This window comes from Hyla sarda, chromosome 1, assembly GCF_029499605.1.
Source record: "Hyla sarda isolate aHylSar1 chromosome 1, aHylSar1.hap1, whole genome shotgun sequence".
NCBI lineage: Eukaryota > Metazoa > Chordata > Amphibia > Anura > Hylidae > Hyla > Hyla sarda.
Window position 1 is genome coordinate 370,277,333 of NC_079189.1, and position 18,126 is coordinate 370,295,458.

The window sequence follows — 18,126 nt, forward strand, 5'->3', positions numbered from 1 at the left end:
TCAATGTTTCTTTTACTGAGGAGAGGCTTCTCTCTGGCCACTCTGCCAAAAAGCTCAGACTGGTGAAGTGCTGCAGTGATGGCTGATCTTCTGTTCTTTCTCCAATCTTCAAAGGATCTTTGTAACTCAGCCAGAGTAACCACTGGTTGAGTCCTGGTTCTTCAAAACATTTTCCATTTAAGAATTATGGAGGCCACATGCTCTTGTTAACTTTCAGTGCAGCATAACATTGCAAGTGTTATAGAAAAGGGTCTAGATACTTATTGCCCATGTCAATTTTAGCACTAGGCCACAACAAAATGTTAAAGAATCAAATGGTCTAAAACTTTGCCTTATTCCCTATCCACAGGCAGACATTTATTGTTTATTAAGCTGCTGAAGATAGCTCAGCTACCATTGGCAGAGAAGGGAGAGGCTGCACATACACTGCTCAAAAAAATTAAGAAAACACTAAGATGACACATCCTAGATCTAAATGAATGAACTAATCGTATGAAATACTTTTGTCTTTACATAGTTGAATGTGCTGACAACAAAATCACACAAAAATTATCAATGGAAATCAAATTTATCAACCCATGGAGGTCTGGATATGGAGTCACACTCAAAATCAAAGTGGAAAACCACACTACAGGCTGATCCAACTTTGATATAATGTCCTTAAAACAAGTCAAAATGAGGCTCAGTAGTGTGTGTGGTCTCCACGTGCCTGTATGACCTCCCTACAATGCCTGGGCATGCTCCTGATGAGGTAGCGGATGGTCTCCTGAGGGATGTCCTCCCAGACCTGGACTAAAGCATCCGCCAACTCCTGGACAGTCTGTGGTGCAACGTGGCATTGGTGGATGGATCGTGACATGATGTCCCAGATGTGCTCAATCGGATTCAGGTCTGGGGAACGACTAGGCTAGTCCACAGCATCAATGCCTTCCTCTTGCAGGAACTGCTGACACACTCCAGCCACAAGAGGTCTAACATTGTCTAACATTGCATTAGGAGGCAACCAGGGCCAACCACACCAGAATATGGTCTCACAAGGGGTCTGAGGATCTCATCTCTGTACCTAATGACAGTCAGGCTACCTCTGGCAAGCACATGGAGGGCTGTGCGGCCCCCCAAAAGAAATGCCACCCCACACCATTACTGACCCACCGCCAAACCAGTCATGCTGGAGGATGTTGCAGGCAGCAGAACATTCTCCACGGCATCTCCAGGCTCGGTCATGTCTGTCACATGTGCTCAGTGTTAACCTGCTTTCATCTGTGAAGAGCACAGGACGCTAGTGGCGAATTTGCCAATCTTGGTGTTCTCTGGCAAATGCCAAACGTCCTGCACGGTGTTGGGCTGTAAACACAACCCCCACCTGTGGATGTGAGGCCATCATACCACCCTCATGGAGTCTGTTTCTGACTGTTTGAGTGGACACATGCACTGTTTGAGTGGACACATTGTGGCCTGCTGGAGGTCATTTTGAAGGTCTCTGGCAGTGCTCCTCCTGCCAGTCTTTGCACAACGGTGGAGGTAGCGGTCCTGCTGCTAGGTTGCTGCCCTCATACAGCCTCCTCCACATCTCCTGATGTACTGGCCTGTCTCCTGGTAGCACCTCCATGCTCTGGACACTACGCTGACAGACACAGCAAACCTTCTTGCCACAACTCGCATTGATAAGCCATCCTGGATGAGCTGCACTACCTGAGCCACTTGTGTGGGTTGTAGACTCTGTCCCATGCTACCACTAGTGTGATGGCATTCAAAAGTGACCAAAACATCCGCCAGGAAGCATAGGAACTGAGAAGTGGACTGTGGTCACCACCTGCAGAACCACTCCTTTATTGGGGGTGTCTTGCTAATTGCCTATAATTTCCACCTGTTGTCTGTTCCATTTGCACAACAGCATGTGAAATTGATTGTCAATCAGTGTTGCTTCCTGAGTGGACAGTGTGATTTCACAGAAGTGTGATTGACTTGGAGTTACATTGTCTGGTTTTGCCCATAACAAATCTCAGCTCTGTTTTCAGCACAGAGAGGACTAGCTCAACCAGATTATGTGACACTATCCTGAGGCGCCATGGGACTGGTATCAACAACTTTATCACTAGAAATACACTTAGAAGTACCAAATATCTTATATGTCAAGGTAATGCATGATATGTGCATTGGTTTTTATTTGTCAACTAGCTGAGTACCAGGCGGTGCCCGGTTTTTCCATCCTCATCCTTGTTGGGGAGGAAAATCAACAAAGGAGGAAGCTTTTGACTTTATATCCCTACCTCCTATCCCGACCTCCTCTCTGTGAGAAAGGGGTGTGGCTTGCAAACCTGATTGACACATTCACCAGGAGATGCGGAGCTTATGGAGTAAGGTACTGGAAGTCCCATATACTCGCATGGGACTTGAAACAAAAACCCATTTTTTATGTAAGGGTGTAGGTAAGGGTTAATTTAACTATCATTTCTTTTTATTTGACATATAAGTAATATGTGTACCAGGTATTATTGAAATATCTCCAGCCGTACAGAAGTTATGTGGGAACATACATTTCCCATTGATTTGCATAGGACTTTAAACAAAAACCCCGAACCCTCACAAATGGGGGTAGTTAAGGGTTGAATTAACTATCCTATATTTTAAGTGGACATATAAGTAACATGTAACCAAGTATTATCGAAATATCTCCAGCCGTTTGGAAGTTTTGCAGTAACATATATTTCCCATAGACTTGTAAGGGACTTTAAACAAAAACCCTGACCCTGGCAAATGGGGGTGGGTAAGGGTTAAATCACCTATCCTATGTTTGTTGCTGACATATAAGTAACATGTGCCAAGTTTCATGTTAATATCTTTAGCCGCTTGGACGTGATGCTGGAACATATACACACACACACATTGAGTTTTATATATGTATTAGCTGAGTACCCGGCGTTGCCCGGTTTTTCCTTCCTAATCCTTGTTGGGGAGGAAAATAAACAAAGGAGGAAGCTTTTGACTTCATATCCCGTCCTCATAGATTGTTGTCATATCCCAACCCTACATCTCGACCTCCTATCTCGACCTCCTGTCCCGACCTCGTATCCCGTCCTCCCATCCCGTCCTCCCATCCCCACCTCCCATCCCGACCTCCCATCCCGACCTCCCATCCCGACCTCCCATCCCGACCTCCCATCCCCAGCTCCCATCCCGACCTCCCATCCCGACCTCCCATCCCGTCCTCCCATCCCGTCCTCCCATCCCGACCTGTATTATGTGTACCAGGTATTGAAATATCTCCAGCCATACAGAAGTTATGTGGGAACATACATTTCCCATTGATTTGCATGGGACTTTAAACAAAAACCCCGACCCTCATAATTGGGGGTAGTTAAGGGTTAAATTAACTATCCTGAATTTTAAGTGGGCATATAAGTAACATGTAACCAAGTATTATCGAAATATCTCCAGCCGTTTGGAAGTTATGCGGTAACATATATTTCCCATTGACTTACATGGGACTTTAAACATAAGCCCCGCCCCTGGCAAATGGGGGTGAGTAAGGGTTAAATCACCTATCCTATGTTTGTTGTTGACATATAAGTAACATGTGTGCCGAGTTTCATGTTAATATCTTTAGCCGTTTGGAAGTTTTTGTGGAACATACATACATACATACATACACACACACACACACACACACACACGTTGAGTTTTATATATATATATAGATAAACTGGTAGATCTTACCTAAATTAATCCAAATGCCTCCTGGTTTTAGGATTTTCCAGATAGTCTCAACATAGTCAAGAATATTATGTGCAGTGTCTATAAAAAAACATGTGGCTACACAGTCCCAAGAGTCTGTTCAAATGGAAAACAAAGGCTTATAAACTTTAATATTCAGAACAAACCTTAACATGCTCATGGAAACAAACAATAATAAATAAAAAAAAAGGACAAGCTCTGTACATATAACCTATTAAAAAGGTATACAGATGTCATAGAGGGGATCCACTACCCAAGATACCTGACTACAAGAGTTCACGGGAATCAGAGCATGAATGCATGCCATAGGCTAACCATGGCTTCTCCTGGTGTTAAAGGGGTACTCTAGTGGAAAACTTTTTTTTTTTTTAATCAACTGGTGCCAGAAAGTTAAACAGATTTGTAAATTACTTCTATTAAAAAATCTTAATCCTTCCAGTTCTTATTAGCTGCTGAATACTACAGAGGAAATTATTTTCTTTTTGGAACACAGAGCACTCTGCTGACATCATGACCACAGTGCTCTCTGCTGACATCTCTGTCCATTTTAGGAATTGTCCAGAGCAGCATATGTTTTCTATGGGGATTTTCTCCTACTCTGGACAGTTCTTAAAATGGACAGAGATGTCAGCAGAGAGCACTGTGGTCATGATGTCAGCAGGGAGCTCTGTGTTCCAAAAAGAAAAGCATTTCCTCTGTAGTATTCAGCAGCTAATAAGTACTGGAAGGATTAAAAAAAATTTTTAATAGAAGTAATTTGCAAATCTGTTTAACTTTCTGGCACCAGTTGATTAAAAAAAAAAAATTCCACCGGAGTACCCCTTTACCACCAGGAGAAGTTATGGTTAGCCTATAGCATGCATTCATGTTCACCAGGAAGTAAGAATAACAGGTTCTTTTTAAAGGGAACCTGTCATTACTTCCATGGTGTCCAAACTATGAGTGATCAGTGCTGTCCCCAGAAGTCTACTCTGACTGATAGATCACTATACCCAAGCAGGAGGAGATCTATCAATCATGGTCAGCAGGTCAGGCAGAAACCATGGGGTCTGTAAAGAGGACTCTTGATTCAGGCAGTGTGAAAGACTGGTTCTCAAATAAACCTGGCAATAAATAAATAAATAGTACACATAATTCAACAGACTCTCCCCTTTAAAGGGGTATTCCAGGAAAAAAAATGTTTTTATATATATCAACTGGCTCCAGAAAGTTAAACAGATTTGTAAATTACTTCTATAAAAAGAATCTTAATCCTTTCAGTGCTTATGAGCTTCTGAAGTTAAGGTTGTTTTTTTCTGTCTAAGTGCTCTCTGATGACAACTGTCTCGGGAACCGCCCAGTTTAGAAGAGGTTTGCTATGGGGATTTGCTTCTAAACTGGGCATTTCCCGAGACACGTGTCATCAGAGAGGACTTAGACAGAAAAGAACAACCTTAACTTCAGAAGCTCATAAGTACTGAAAGGATTAGGATTTTTTAATAGAAGAAGTCAGTTGATCTATAAAAAAAAAGTTTTTTCCTGGATAACCCCTTTAAGAATCTGTTTGCAAGATTCCCATTTTTACCTCATACCTGATTATTATAAACATGTGAATTGGATTGATCGGATCAAAAGTTGTTTCCCAAATTGAAGCTTTTTCTTAATTAATGTTCTGGACTTCTAGATGTATCATACCACTAACAAGAAGCAGAGATCTTGCAAATGGTCAAAAAATGTGTATTAGGTTTGCAATTTGATGAACAGCTACAGTATATTTGCAATAAATTCAGCACCTTTGCCAATACATAGTATTACCGATTAGGGATCGACCGATATCATTTTTTTAGGGCCGATACCGATAATCGGTGGAGGTTAGGGCTGATAGGCGATAACTTATACCGGAATATCGGTATAAGTTATCCGCTATTTATCCCCCCGCGACACTGCTGCAGATTATTGATTTAAAGCGGGCGCTTTAAATCAATGCACTGCAGCGGCTTTTGCGGTGTCATAGACCGCCGCCGCCACCCGCTTCTCTCCCCCTGCTTGTCCGGGGGTCCTGAGACCTATCACCGCCACACCCCCCGACCCGCCGCACCGCCCCGGCCCCATTGCCTCCCCCATCCCCGGTTTTATAATTACCTGTTCCAGGGGTCCATTCTACATCTGGCTCCGGTGGCGTCCTTCTGAGCTGTCACTGTGCGCACTCACGGTCACGTCGCGCACGTCACTGCGCACAGCGTAACGCAGGATGCAGCAGGAGCAAGAAGTAGCGTGGGCCCCGGGAACAGGTAATTATAAAACCAGGGATGGGGGAGGCAATGGGGCCGGGGCGGTGTGGTGGGGGTGCGACGCGGTGCGGTGGGGGCGGTGTGGGGCATTATCGGCTTATCGGCAAGGTAAATGCCGATACCAATAATGCCCAAAATCATGATTATCGGCCGATAATATCGGCCATACCGATCCCTATTACCGATCCTTAACTACAGCAAATCCCCCAGCAAAATTCGTTTGTATAGAGCAGTGATCTTCAACCTGCGGACCTCCAGATGTTTCAAAACTACAACTCCCAGCATGTCCGGACAGCCGATGGCTGTCCGGGCATCCTAGGAGTTGTGGTTTTGCAACTTCTGGAGGTCTGCAGGTTGAAGACCACTGAGAAGGGATTGACAGGTGGAGAGTTCACTCGAGTATAAGCTGAGGGGGCGTTTTCAGCACAAAAAATGGTGCTGAAAAACTCAACTTATACTCGAGTATATACAGTAATCAGAAAGCTGTTTACAGGCACTACCTCTACCTCATTGCCAGACATATTATTTTAGGGGAACACTAAACCTAACGATTAATAGTAACCATATACTTTGTTAGTATTTATTATTTTCTGCACATTTCTAAAACAAACAGTATTGCATAAATTCTGCAGAGAACATTTTCTGCTGTGGAAAGGCGGAGGGGCATGTCATAAATTTCCCAATCTTCATACTATAGTGCAAACAGATCAGATGAAGACTTCTGCTCCAGCAGAGGTGTTACATGGATGCATTTCTGAAGCTGTTTTATGGCTGCCAGTCGTAGCCCAATGGCAACTCTAATGGCCTGAACTGAAAGCATCAAGGATCTATAATGGAGTCAGCTCAGGTCAAAGAGATAAATGGAGGCTTTCTTAGGACACATTGCAAAGCTTTCTTTGATCATATTTTGTCTCAAATTATTATTACAATTGCAAAATATACAAAGAGAGAAAGTGCTAGGATCCTTTTTGGCATATTTTCCATATTTAGCTGTCTTATTAACAGGATGAAGGTATGAGGATTTTACATACCTTAAATGCTTCTCTGCATTCTAAAATCCTGATGGTTATTTGCCTCGCTGAAAAGCAGATGTCAGAGGGACTGTGTGCGAGGTCTCAAACAATAACATAGTAACATAGTTCATAAGGTTGAAAAAAAGACCAGAGTCCATCAAGTTCAACCTATAAACTAGGGATCGACCGATTATCGGCACGGCCGATATTATCGGCCGATATTCACGTTTTTTCCCGTTATCGGTATCGGCTTCTAACCTGCCGATAATACGCAAAACAAGGCGTGCGCACGAATCGCGGGACTTCAGTCCCGGCCCTGAACATCAGGCCGGGACTGAAGCCCCGCGATTCGTGCGCACGCCTTGTTTTGCCTGCGGAGCAATTGCCTGACAGCTGACAGCATGGTGAAGAGGAAGCTGTTCCGCTCCTCCACTTCTCCCCTCCCTCACCTTTCTCCCGCTGCCATCCAGGGGCGTCACTAAGTCAAATTATCCGGGGCCTGAGCCCCATATGTCAGCAAAGGAGCCCCGAATGTCAGGAGCCGGTAGTGGCATATTTACAGGGGCCGTTCGGCACTGAAGGGGACCTCGCTCCGGGCCGGTGTTATAAAGGAAACTGTGTCCCTGTGGAGGAGAATCACATTCTGCTACAGGGACACAGTTTTCTTTATTACAACAGCGATGAGTTAACAGGCAGGGACGCAGCACACGACGCAGGCACCTAACGTCACGGTCCGTACCCTGGCTGGAGGAGGAGGACATCCCGCCGCCACAGAGCTGCTTCAGCTGTCCTCCCCACAAGGTGAGAAGGTGGGTGAAAAGGAGGATGGGGGGGGGGGGGGAGAAAGAGCAGTATGGAATGTGGGAGGGGCTGTAATTGGAGTGTAGAAAATAACAGAGGGGTCGGGGGGGGGGGGGGGGGGTTTAGAAGATAATAAAGCATCAAAGAGGTGTGTGTGTGTGTGTGTGAGGTTGATGGCGGAGAAGTTTTAATAATTATAGAAGAGCCGGGGAGGAGGGCAGAAAAGTGTGGTGGAGAAGGAGACAAGGGGATCTGGGGGGGACTTGTGGCTGGAGGAGGATAACAGAGGGTCTGAGAGTGACTGAGGCAGTGGTGTACAAACTGTGGCCCTCCAGATGTTACAAAACTACAACTCCCAGCATGCCCGGACAGTCAATGGAACGGGCATGCTGGGAACTGTAGTTTTGCAACATCTGGAGGGCTACAGTTTGGACACCACTGGACTAAGGGTTCCAAACAAGGGTAAAAGGGGGGATCTGGAGGAGAACTAAGAGGTCTGGGGGGACTAAGCACTCATCCACACTGCGGACATTCGGCTGGCATAATTTCACTGTGGAAATCCACTAGCAGCAGAGTCCTATTGTTTAAAATGGGATTCTGTTGCTCTGTGTATACTGTGGAATTGCCACAGTGGAATTATGCTGGCGCAATGGACATCTTCCCAAAGAATGAACATGTTTATTCTGCCACACTGCATTGCTGTCAGCGTGGTCCTATCACTGAGGACTTAGGTGGCGCCTGCTGCAGGCAGAATTCTGCTGACTGAATGTCCGCAGTGTGGGTAAGCCCTTAGAGGTCTGAAAGACGAGGACAAAGATGAGTCTGGGGGGGGGGGGGGGGCTTAGGGGTCCGGGGGAGGTCACCACAAGGGTGGGATTCTGCCAAACAGATGAAACCGTGTATGGCATGATGTCTGGCAGGGTTATATTTAAGGGCATAGGGGGAGATTTATCAAAACCTGTCCAGAGTAAAAGTTACCCAGTTGCCCATAGCAACCAAACAGATCGCCTCTTTCATTTTGCAGAGGCCTTGTTAAAAATGAAAGAAGCGATCTGATTGGTTGCTATGGGCAACTCAGTAACTTTTCCTCTGGACAGTTTTTTATGAATCTCCCCCATAATAGTATCTGGCAGGATTACAATGATTATTGTCTTCATACAGACAATGAGGATCTGCTGACAAAATGAGGAACCAATGAGGTCCAAGCGTCAACTCTGCAGAGAAGATGGAAGAAGACCTGGCGTCTGGACCAGATGAAGAAAAAAAGAAAAGACAGCAGAGAAGACGTCTCCTGTGAGTCAAACCATTGTATAGTCTGCCTGTTTCTCATCTGAGCTGTAGTCACTTGAAAGTCCTGCAGTGAAACTATACCCCAATAAGTGGTTCTCAAGCTGTGACAAAACTACAATTCCCATCATGCCTGAAGCTTTCCATGGATGATGGGAGTTGTTCCTTTGCAATAGCTGAAAAGCCACTTGAACCAAGGAGATTTCACCATGCAGACCATTTTATTTTGGTGGGAGTCCAACTGCTGGGTCCCCCACAAAAAAAGGGCTGCATAGTCTAATATGCACAGGCCTATTTTAGGTCCCACTCTGGCCCTGGACAGGACGGTGATTATGCAGCAGCTGCACGCTACCTTTGAAGCTCCAACCACTGCTCCTCTGGTCCGGGTACCTACTGCTATGGCCCATAGGCTGCGGACCAGAGGAGCAGTGATTGGAGCACAGAAGCAAGGAAGTACACAGACATATACTGTATATATAGTGTGTATTGTAAACTGAGTGACCCTGCCGAGTGACTCCGCCACCTATGATCCCTCCTTTTGTGGCTCCGCCCTCAGCCATGGCCAGTGCCCCGGATCTTTTTTAGACCTAGCAACGCCCCTGATCCACGGCAGGCCGGCGTGATGACATCACATCATCGCGCCGGCGCCCGGAGATCACGTCCCTGCAGCTCTCACTCACAGTACAAGAACGTAGCAGAGTGAGAAAGGTGAGCACTGCTCGGGCGCTGTATGGATGGACGGGCAAATTATAAGTGAGGGGGACAGCCCCCCCTGTCATGTGCCCATATAATGCAGCCCTGACTTATAATACCCCCTATCCTGTACCCTCACATATAATGCCCCTTGAGGGGGCAGGACATGGGGCATTATATGTGAGGGGCACAGGACAGGGGGTATTATAAGTCAGGGGGGCTTTATACAGGCAGGGGGAGAGAAGCAAGTGGCAGCGGCGGTCTCTGGCACAGCAAAAGCCACTACAGTTCATTGATTTAAAGTGCCCGCTTTAAATCAATGATCTGCAGCGGCTTCAGGGGGGGGTGGGGGAGAGAAATAGCCGATAATTTATACCGGAATATCGGTATAAATTATCGGCTATCGGCCTTAACCTCCACAGATTATCGGTATCGGCCCTAAAAAAATCGATATCGGTCGATCCCTACTATAAACCTAATGAGCCCCTACTGAGTTGATCCAGAGGAAGGCGAAAAAAAAAAAAAAAAAAAAAAAAAACATACGCGAGGTAAAAATTCCTTCCCGACTCCAATATGGCAGATCCAATATAAGGAAAATAATTATGGCAACACTTAAGAGTTATTCCCATCTCAATACTCTAGAGGTGCTACATTATTTACTTAATATAGTGGTAAATATCACTGCAAAAAAAATAAAAACAAAATAATCTGAACCATCGTCCACTGCAACTAGGCTGAATGGGAGGGGCCTAATACTAGAGCTACGCGTGTGACCCGAAATAATTAAATATTTATAGCATCTTTTACATTTGTCATAATTGTTTGAGATAGGAGTACCCCCTTAAAGGGGTACTCCGGCGCTAAGACATCTTATCCCCTATACAAAGGATAGGGGATAAGATGTCAGATCGCCGGGGTCCCGCTGCTGGGGACCCCCGGGATCTACCATGCAGCACCCACCTTTAGCAGCTTCCGGAACCGCTGGAGGTCCTCAGGCTGACCACGAGGATGGAGCATAGTGACGTCACGGCTCCGTCCTCTCAATGCAAGTCTATTGGAGGGGCGTGACGTCACTATGCTCCGTCCCCGTGATCGCCAGTAATCAGACCCGGAGCGAACACACTCCGGGGTTTGATTCTAAGGGGGTGTGGCGTGGAAGATCACGGGGGTCCCCAGCGGTGGGACCCCTGCGATCAGGCATCTTATCCCCTATCCTTTGGATAGGGGATAAGATGTCTTAGCGCCGGAGTACCCCTTTAATGCTAAGTTCACATCTGCATTGAAGCTTCATTCAGGGAGCTCAGGTCACAGAATCCATTCAAATAGTGTGACAAAAAATGTAAAAATACTGCAAGCTGTTTTTTCCTGCTTGGATCCTGCTAATAAACAGACACTTGATGGAAACTGAAGGACACCAATTAAACTCAATGGGATCTACAGGGAATCCTTCGGTGTCTGTTGTGCAACGGACCTCCCGGCTCAGTTTTTCGATCATCGACACACTGTGACGGAGCTCTCTGAACAAGCTCCGAAGCATATGTAAACTTGCTGCCATTGTTTGTCCATATTTATTGCTGCATTCTTGCACCTGTGTCCATCACACGACAAGAACAGTTGTTATCCAATGGAGGTAAACAATAAAAAGGTTCCTATTGACTGTCAACACCAGGAGGAATTGATAGACATCACATTAGAAAACTGTATAGCTTTTCATTATACAAAACAATAACTCTTATTTGATAAAACCAGAACACCACTTTCAGCCATTTAAATGAATATACAATATGATAAAAATTTCAGCCATATTAATAGAAATTCAGCAATGCGGGAGGGGTGCTATAGTATTCTTCAATCTGAAAACCTATTTACTTACTGTCCTCTGTATAAATTTCCTGGAAGTCTCCTGCAGTCATGGAAAAATTTGGATTGTATGGAAGATCATGAGGATTGACATCAGGAAAGTAGACGGGTCTTACTTGATCTACTGATTTCACGTTGTTGCTAAACTGATGGATCCAAGGATAAAGTTTAAAAGCATTAATCTGGGAACATCTGTAACATATCAAAAGGAAAACAATTCATAAAAACCATTAACAAAATAAAGTCTATGGCAAAAAATGTAACCAGACCCTTCAATGATGTCAAAACTATAATCATAGAGACTCTCCTGTTGCAAGAAAGATTTAGAAAAGAGCAGTACTGCTATTTTACTGCCTTTAAAATAGGGTCTAAGACTTTTTTTTTCTTCTACTGGAGCCTAGTGTTCTGTAACCCAAAGACTGGTGCAACCACAGCAAGACCTGTGCTGCTTATAATCCAAACTGCCCCACCAACATTGGGGGTCCTCACTAGCAATACCCATCTGACGGTGACAGAAACACTCCTATGTGTAGCTAGGAGAGGACTCAGCCATGGCAACTATGCCAGACCTGCTTTCAAACTTGCACTGACAAAGTCTGGATAACTCCTTTGAAAATGCTAACTTGCAAGGTGTGGCCAACAGCTAAGGGTACCACTGATAATACTACTGTTACTTATGCAACTTGCTCATGGATAAGGGAAATAAAGGGGACCTGTCAGAAGGAACCTATGCTATTTTATTTATTTGGATAGTTATTGTTTTTTGAGTGGTGATTTAAAAGACGAGTAAAAATAAATTATGGTGTGCATAGGTGAACTTATGAGCTTAGCCTTAAAGGACATGTCCGGTGCTCACTTTTCTTATTGTATCCGTTCCGGGCTGAAAAATAAAAGAAAACAAATTTTCTCTTACCTGCCTAGGCTCCCCCGGTGCTTCAGTACAGGTGTTCTGTCCCCGGGCTGTATTCTTCTTACTTCCTGTTAGCCCGGCATGTCACACGGAGCTTCAGCCTATCATTGGCCGAGGCGGGACATCGCTGCGGCCGGTGATAGGCTGAAGCTCCGTGTGACATGCCGGGCTAACAGGAAGTAAGAAGAATACAGCCCGGGGACAGAACACCTGTACTGAAGCACCGGGGGAGCCTAGGCAGGTAAGAGAAAATTAGTTTTCTTTTATTTTTCAGCCCGGAACGGATAAAATAAGAAAAGTGAGCACCGGACATCTCCTTTAAAGGGGTGCCTGACTAAATATGGGTTACTCATCTCACAAAGCTAGCAGCCGTTCTGATGCTCAATGGGTCCCTGCTGATCTCCACAAAAAATGGGGAGTGCCCCCACTGTATCCTAAGAGATCATCGGGGACCCAGTGAGTGTTGGAATGGCCGCAGCAGGGAAGGGAAAGGGAATACATATCACCAAATAACCCCTTTAGGGTAGGGTCACACGTAACGATCCGCCGGTGGCCTGACCCATATTGTGCCTCCTGCTTCTGACGAAAACAAACCCGGCCCCCCTCGCCCAGCCCCCGGCCTGATCGCAGCGGCAATCCGCTGCTCCTAGCAGCCACACTGTGGGCCTGCGAGTCACTGAGTGCACTCGGACATAGCGTTGTAGCCGTGATGTCTGAGTACACTGTGCATGCACACTCGGCGACTTGCAGGCCCCCAGATTGCCGCTGCGAGCAGGCCAGGGGGCTGGGCGAGGGGGGCAGAGTTTGTTTTTGGCAGCAGCAGGAGGCACAATATGGGTCATGCATAAAATACGCTGCGGATGCGTTACGTCTGACCCTACCCTTAAAGGGAAAACATTTAGAAGACTCATGCTGCCCAATGTAAGGGAAGCATGATGCAGCAGGTACCCTGATCCTGTTGAACCATGTTTAAGGCCAAAGTTCTACAGCATTTTGGCATTTTTATCATTATTTAAACACAAACTATTGTTAAAAGAGACAGTCTTTGGCAGCTTCTCCCCAGCCAGTTTGTGATTGACATTTGGTCATGTCTTATTCACAAACAGTGATATCGCTGTCAGCCAGGCTGAAAAGCTAGGGTGACTGGCATACCAAGTATGCAGGACCATGCATTTGTGCTTTGAATAAAAGGGGTTACCCAGCACTAGAACAGAGGTGATTTCTTCAAAAAACTAGACCACATTGGTCTGCAGGTTGGGTGCTGTTTTTTAGCTCATTTCCATTAAAGGAGGAGATCTGTAGTGCTCTGAACTTTATCCCCTATCCTAGATCACCGGGGGTTCGAGCGCTGGGGCCCTCCCGCGATCTCCTGTACGGGGCCGCTGCAATGTACAGGAAAGGGGGTGTTCCGTCCCCGCATGAAGCAGAAGCCGGCACGCCCCTCCATGTATGTCTATGGGATTCATGAAGGGGCATGCCGGCTGCCACGTCATGCGGGGACGGAACGCCCCCTTTCCTGTACATTGCCGCGGCCCCGTACAGGAGATCGCAGGGGGGCCCCCAGCGCTCGGACCCCCCGCGATCTAAAACTTATCCCCTATCCTTCAGATAGGGGATAAAGTTCAGAGCACTACAGGTCTCCTTTAAAAGGGGTATTCCAGGATTTTTTTTATTTAACTATGCTACAGGGGCTGTAGAGTTAGTAAGTTCATAATATAGTGTCTGTACTCAATCTTTATTTTTAACAGCATACAAAGTGAGTGTCGTCTCAAGTTTTCCCAGGTTGCAGTGTGGCCAGAGACATTACATCACTAGTCAAGCGTTCACAGGAAGCATGCCTTTGCTTCAATGGGTGGAGGGGCCGCTGGGTGGGAGGGAGATCATTCTGCAAGAATTGTAGTTTTGCAACAGCTGGATGCACCCTGGTCAGAAAACACTGGTCTTATGCATGCAAAAGATTACAGGTGTGTTTCAATGGGTAGGGTGGCTGATGTGTGGGATGGAGTAAAGTGACCTCACACTTACAAACAAGGTATCATGGGATTTGTAAAGGAAATCCCCAGTTCACAAAAAGATAGCCTCAGCGTTATAGTAATCTCACAGCATAGACATTTAACCCCAAGACAAGCGCAGATCCTTCCTAAGCATGTCCATTACTGTCTGGCAGGTACATGCTAAAATCACCTTATAGTGGAGAACCCCTTCAAAAATGGAGCAAAGTGCAAATACCACACCCAACCTGCAGACAGGTGTGCTGCAGTTTTTTGAAGAAATTAGCTATTTTATTTAATTTTTATTGTTGGTTCCCAAAAACACTGTCCCAAAAATTTCAGAGCCAAGATACACTAAATCTATTCAGAGCAACAATAAATTAGCTAGTTCTAATAGCCAACATACCTATTAAGCACAAAATTAGAAGAGAAAAGCATGAAAAAGCTCCATTCATTTCCCTGGCAAGAATACCCCTGCATTGCAATTTCCCATGCCAATCTTCCAAGTCCAGCACCCGGTACTAATACATTAATATGGGAAGGATCGCTGTAAAGACATAAGAGAGAAAATATAGCAATTATAGTTAGGCTGTTTGATTAAATAAAGGATGCTAATATCTCATCTACACACCAACAATGTAATATATACAGGCAAGGAGTATACTCAGACTTGCAGTGTATATGCAACCAACAGAATATGTATTTTCATTTTTATATTCAGTCAACAAAAGAAAATGGTTTACGCACATGCTACATATATACAAAAGAACATGCAGTAGATGTTTTACCCTTTCAATATTGGGGATGGTTGGGACCTTTAACTCCAGAACAAAAAAATTTCAATGGTTAAACTAATTCTGAACATTTCCCTACTCCCGCTAGCCTATGTGATGTACAACATATTTTTAAATCACTTCATTTACCAAAATGAACTCTTTACTCCAGAAAAAATACTTTGGCCACTAGGTGCCTCACTTCCATTCAAATTGCTGTTTACTGCCTTTTCTTAGGCTCAGTCAGTCTCTAACAACTGAGAAACAGACAAAGCACAAGTGGGTATGAGGTTTAGACATTATTATGCAAGGGAGAGCCTGAATTTTGTGTATGCATCCTGACTTTGTCTGCCACTCTTCCATGTTGTACATGAAAGGTAAATCAAGGCTTTCCTCTTACTGTGCTCTACCTTGTGTAAATGCCTGTGTTCTTGCTGTGTACACAGTGCTGCTTTCTAAATGGAATTTCTCTCCCCCCCCCCCCTTTAGTCATCATTATTAGAGGCAGTATTCATTGCCTTAACCAGGCCTTCTTTTTTACGTAACCCATTCCTTGCTGTGATTCCTTCCTGCCTACATAGCACCTTGCATTAACCCCCCCCCCTTCCACATCTAATCTATAGTAGTGTACTTTAACTATTCCCCAAGCATAGTGCCAGTCTTTATAGTCCAGTGCACTTTCGTCAGCACTTTTTCATAGCATGGCAGAGCGTTGGAAGGCTTGTGTATAGGTGCTGTCTTCTGATCAGAGAAGTAAGAGAAAGGAAGTTCAGGTGTGTGAGTACTACTGGCAAATGCCCCCTTCAAAGAGGGAGAATGTGAAATAGCCGTACATTAAATGGACACTCTGGAGCTCTGTAACAGCAGCGAGAGAACTTAAATCCCCTTGTCACTATTCTGAAGGGTTGATTTAACAACTAGAGCATCTTCTCTGCATAAGTATTCTATGTGACTTCATTAATAGCATCATGGGCCTCAGCTGAACTTCCTGAATGCAGACTGTACAGTTTCAACAAAGACAACACAAAAATTGATGTTCTTCTGGCACAGGTATGATGCCTTTAACACACAAATTTACTTGGAATAGGCAGTAAGGAGTTAAGTTAAATGTACATCATGGTGGGGTAGTTATTAGCGCACCATGACGTACATGACCACGAGCACCGGATCGGTGCTTGCATCATGCACGGCAGGTCCCAGCGGCTGTCAGGGACCCACCAGTAATGGCGGACATCAGCGATTGCGTTGATGTCCGCCATTAACCCCCTCAGATGTCGTGAACAATACAGATCACGGCAGTGCGGCACTTAAAAAAAAAAAAAGAAAAAAGTCCAAAATTGCTGCTTTTTTATAACATTTTATTCCAAAAAATTAATAAAAAGTGATTAAAAAGTATAATATAGGCAAAAGTGATACCGATAATTACAGATCACAGAGCAAAAAATTTGCCCTCATACCACCCCGTATACGGAAAAATAAGAAAATTATAGGTGGTCAAAATAGGGCAATTTTAAACATACTAATTTTGTTAAAATACAAGAAGAACGTCCAGCATTCAAGTTGTAGTCAAAAGCAGGGTATTTCTTTATTGGAAAACTTGCATATACTCGATAAAAAATGATGCGTTTCACGCTTTCGCGCTTAATCATAGAGTAACAAGACATTGCATAAGACACGTATAAATATTAAAAACTTAGTCACATGTCCATGACATCAAAGAAATGGAAAATCCGGTCTGGTTTTGGATAAACCGAATATCTGAAACGGATTCACAACCAAGTACTTTTAAACACAAGTACCTGTTCACCTATTTATTTTTTTCCCCTGTGTGAACAGGTACTTAAAAGTACAACTTGGTTGTGAATCCGTTTCAGGTATTCGGTTTAGGGATCAACCGATTATCGGTATGGCCAATATTATCGGCCGATAATCACGATTTTGGGCATTTTCGGTATCGGCAATTACCTTGCCAATAATGCCCCGCCCCCACCGCACCGCGACCGCTGACCCCCCTCTCCCCGACCCGCCGCACTGCGACCGACCCGCCGCACCGCATCGCACCTCCCACCGTCCCGGCCCCATTGCCTCCCCCATCCCCGGTTTTATAATTACCTGTTCCCGGAGCCCACGCTACTTCGTGCTCCTGCTGCGTCCTGCGTTACGCTGTGCGCAATGACAAGTGCCGTGACGTGCGCGATGTGACGTCACAGTCAGTGCGCACAATGACAGTTCAGGAGGACGCCACCGGAGCCAGATGTGGAGTGGACCCCTGGAACAGGTAATTATAAAACCGGGGATGGGGGAGGCAATGGGGTCGGTGCGGGGGGGGTGGGGGGTGGTCGGTCGCGGTGCTATGGGTCAGGGGGGCGGTCGCAGTGCGGCGGGTCGGGGGGGGGGGGCGGTTGCGGGTGCGGTGGTGGGGGGGAGCAGTGGCGGTGATAGGTCTCAGGACCCCCGGACAGGCAGGGGGAGAGAAGCGGGTGGTGGCGGCGGTCTATGGCACCGCAAAAGCCACTGCAGTGCATTGATTTAAAGCGCCCGCTTTAAATCAATGATCTGCAGCGGTGTCACGGGGGGATAAATAGCAGATAACTTATACCGGAATATCGGTATAAGTTATCGGCTATCGGCCCTAACCTCCACCGATTATCGGCATTGGCCCTAAAAAAAAACAATATCGGTCGATCCCTAATTCGGTTTATCCGAATCCATACCGGATTTTCCATTTCTTTGATGTCATGGACATGTGACTATGTTTTTAGTATTTGTGTGTGTCTTATGCAATGTCTTGTT

At 45.4% G+C, this 18,126-nt stretch overlaps 1 protein-coding gene across 2 annotated transcripts in view; it reads right to left on the reverse strand.

Annotated features, from left to right (window-relative positions):
• Positions 1-18,126, reverse strand: part of CARNMT1 (carnosine N-methyltransferase 1) — a 50,400-nt gene that overhangs the window by 17,068 nt on the left and 15,206 nt on the right. The window contains exons 4-6 of one of the 2 annotated variants that reach the window (XM_056523267.1): positions 14,967-15,107; positions 11,673-11,851; positions 3,718-3,831 (exon numbers count right to left, since the gene is read on the reverse strand). In XM_056523267.1, the coding sequence (XP_056379242.1) occupies positions 3,718-3,831; positions 11,673-11,851; positions 14,967-15,107 (434 nt within the window). The remainder of the gene's footprint in view (positions 1-3,717; positions 3,832-11,672; positions 11,852-14,966; positions 15,108-18,126) is intronic. The other variant, XM_056523272.1, reaches the window with a different exon arrangement.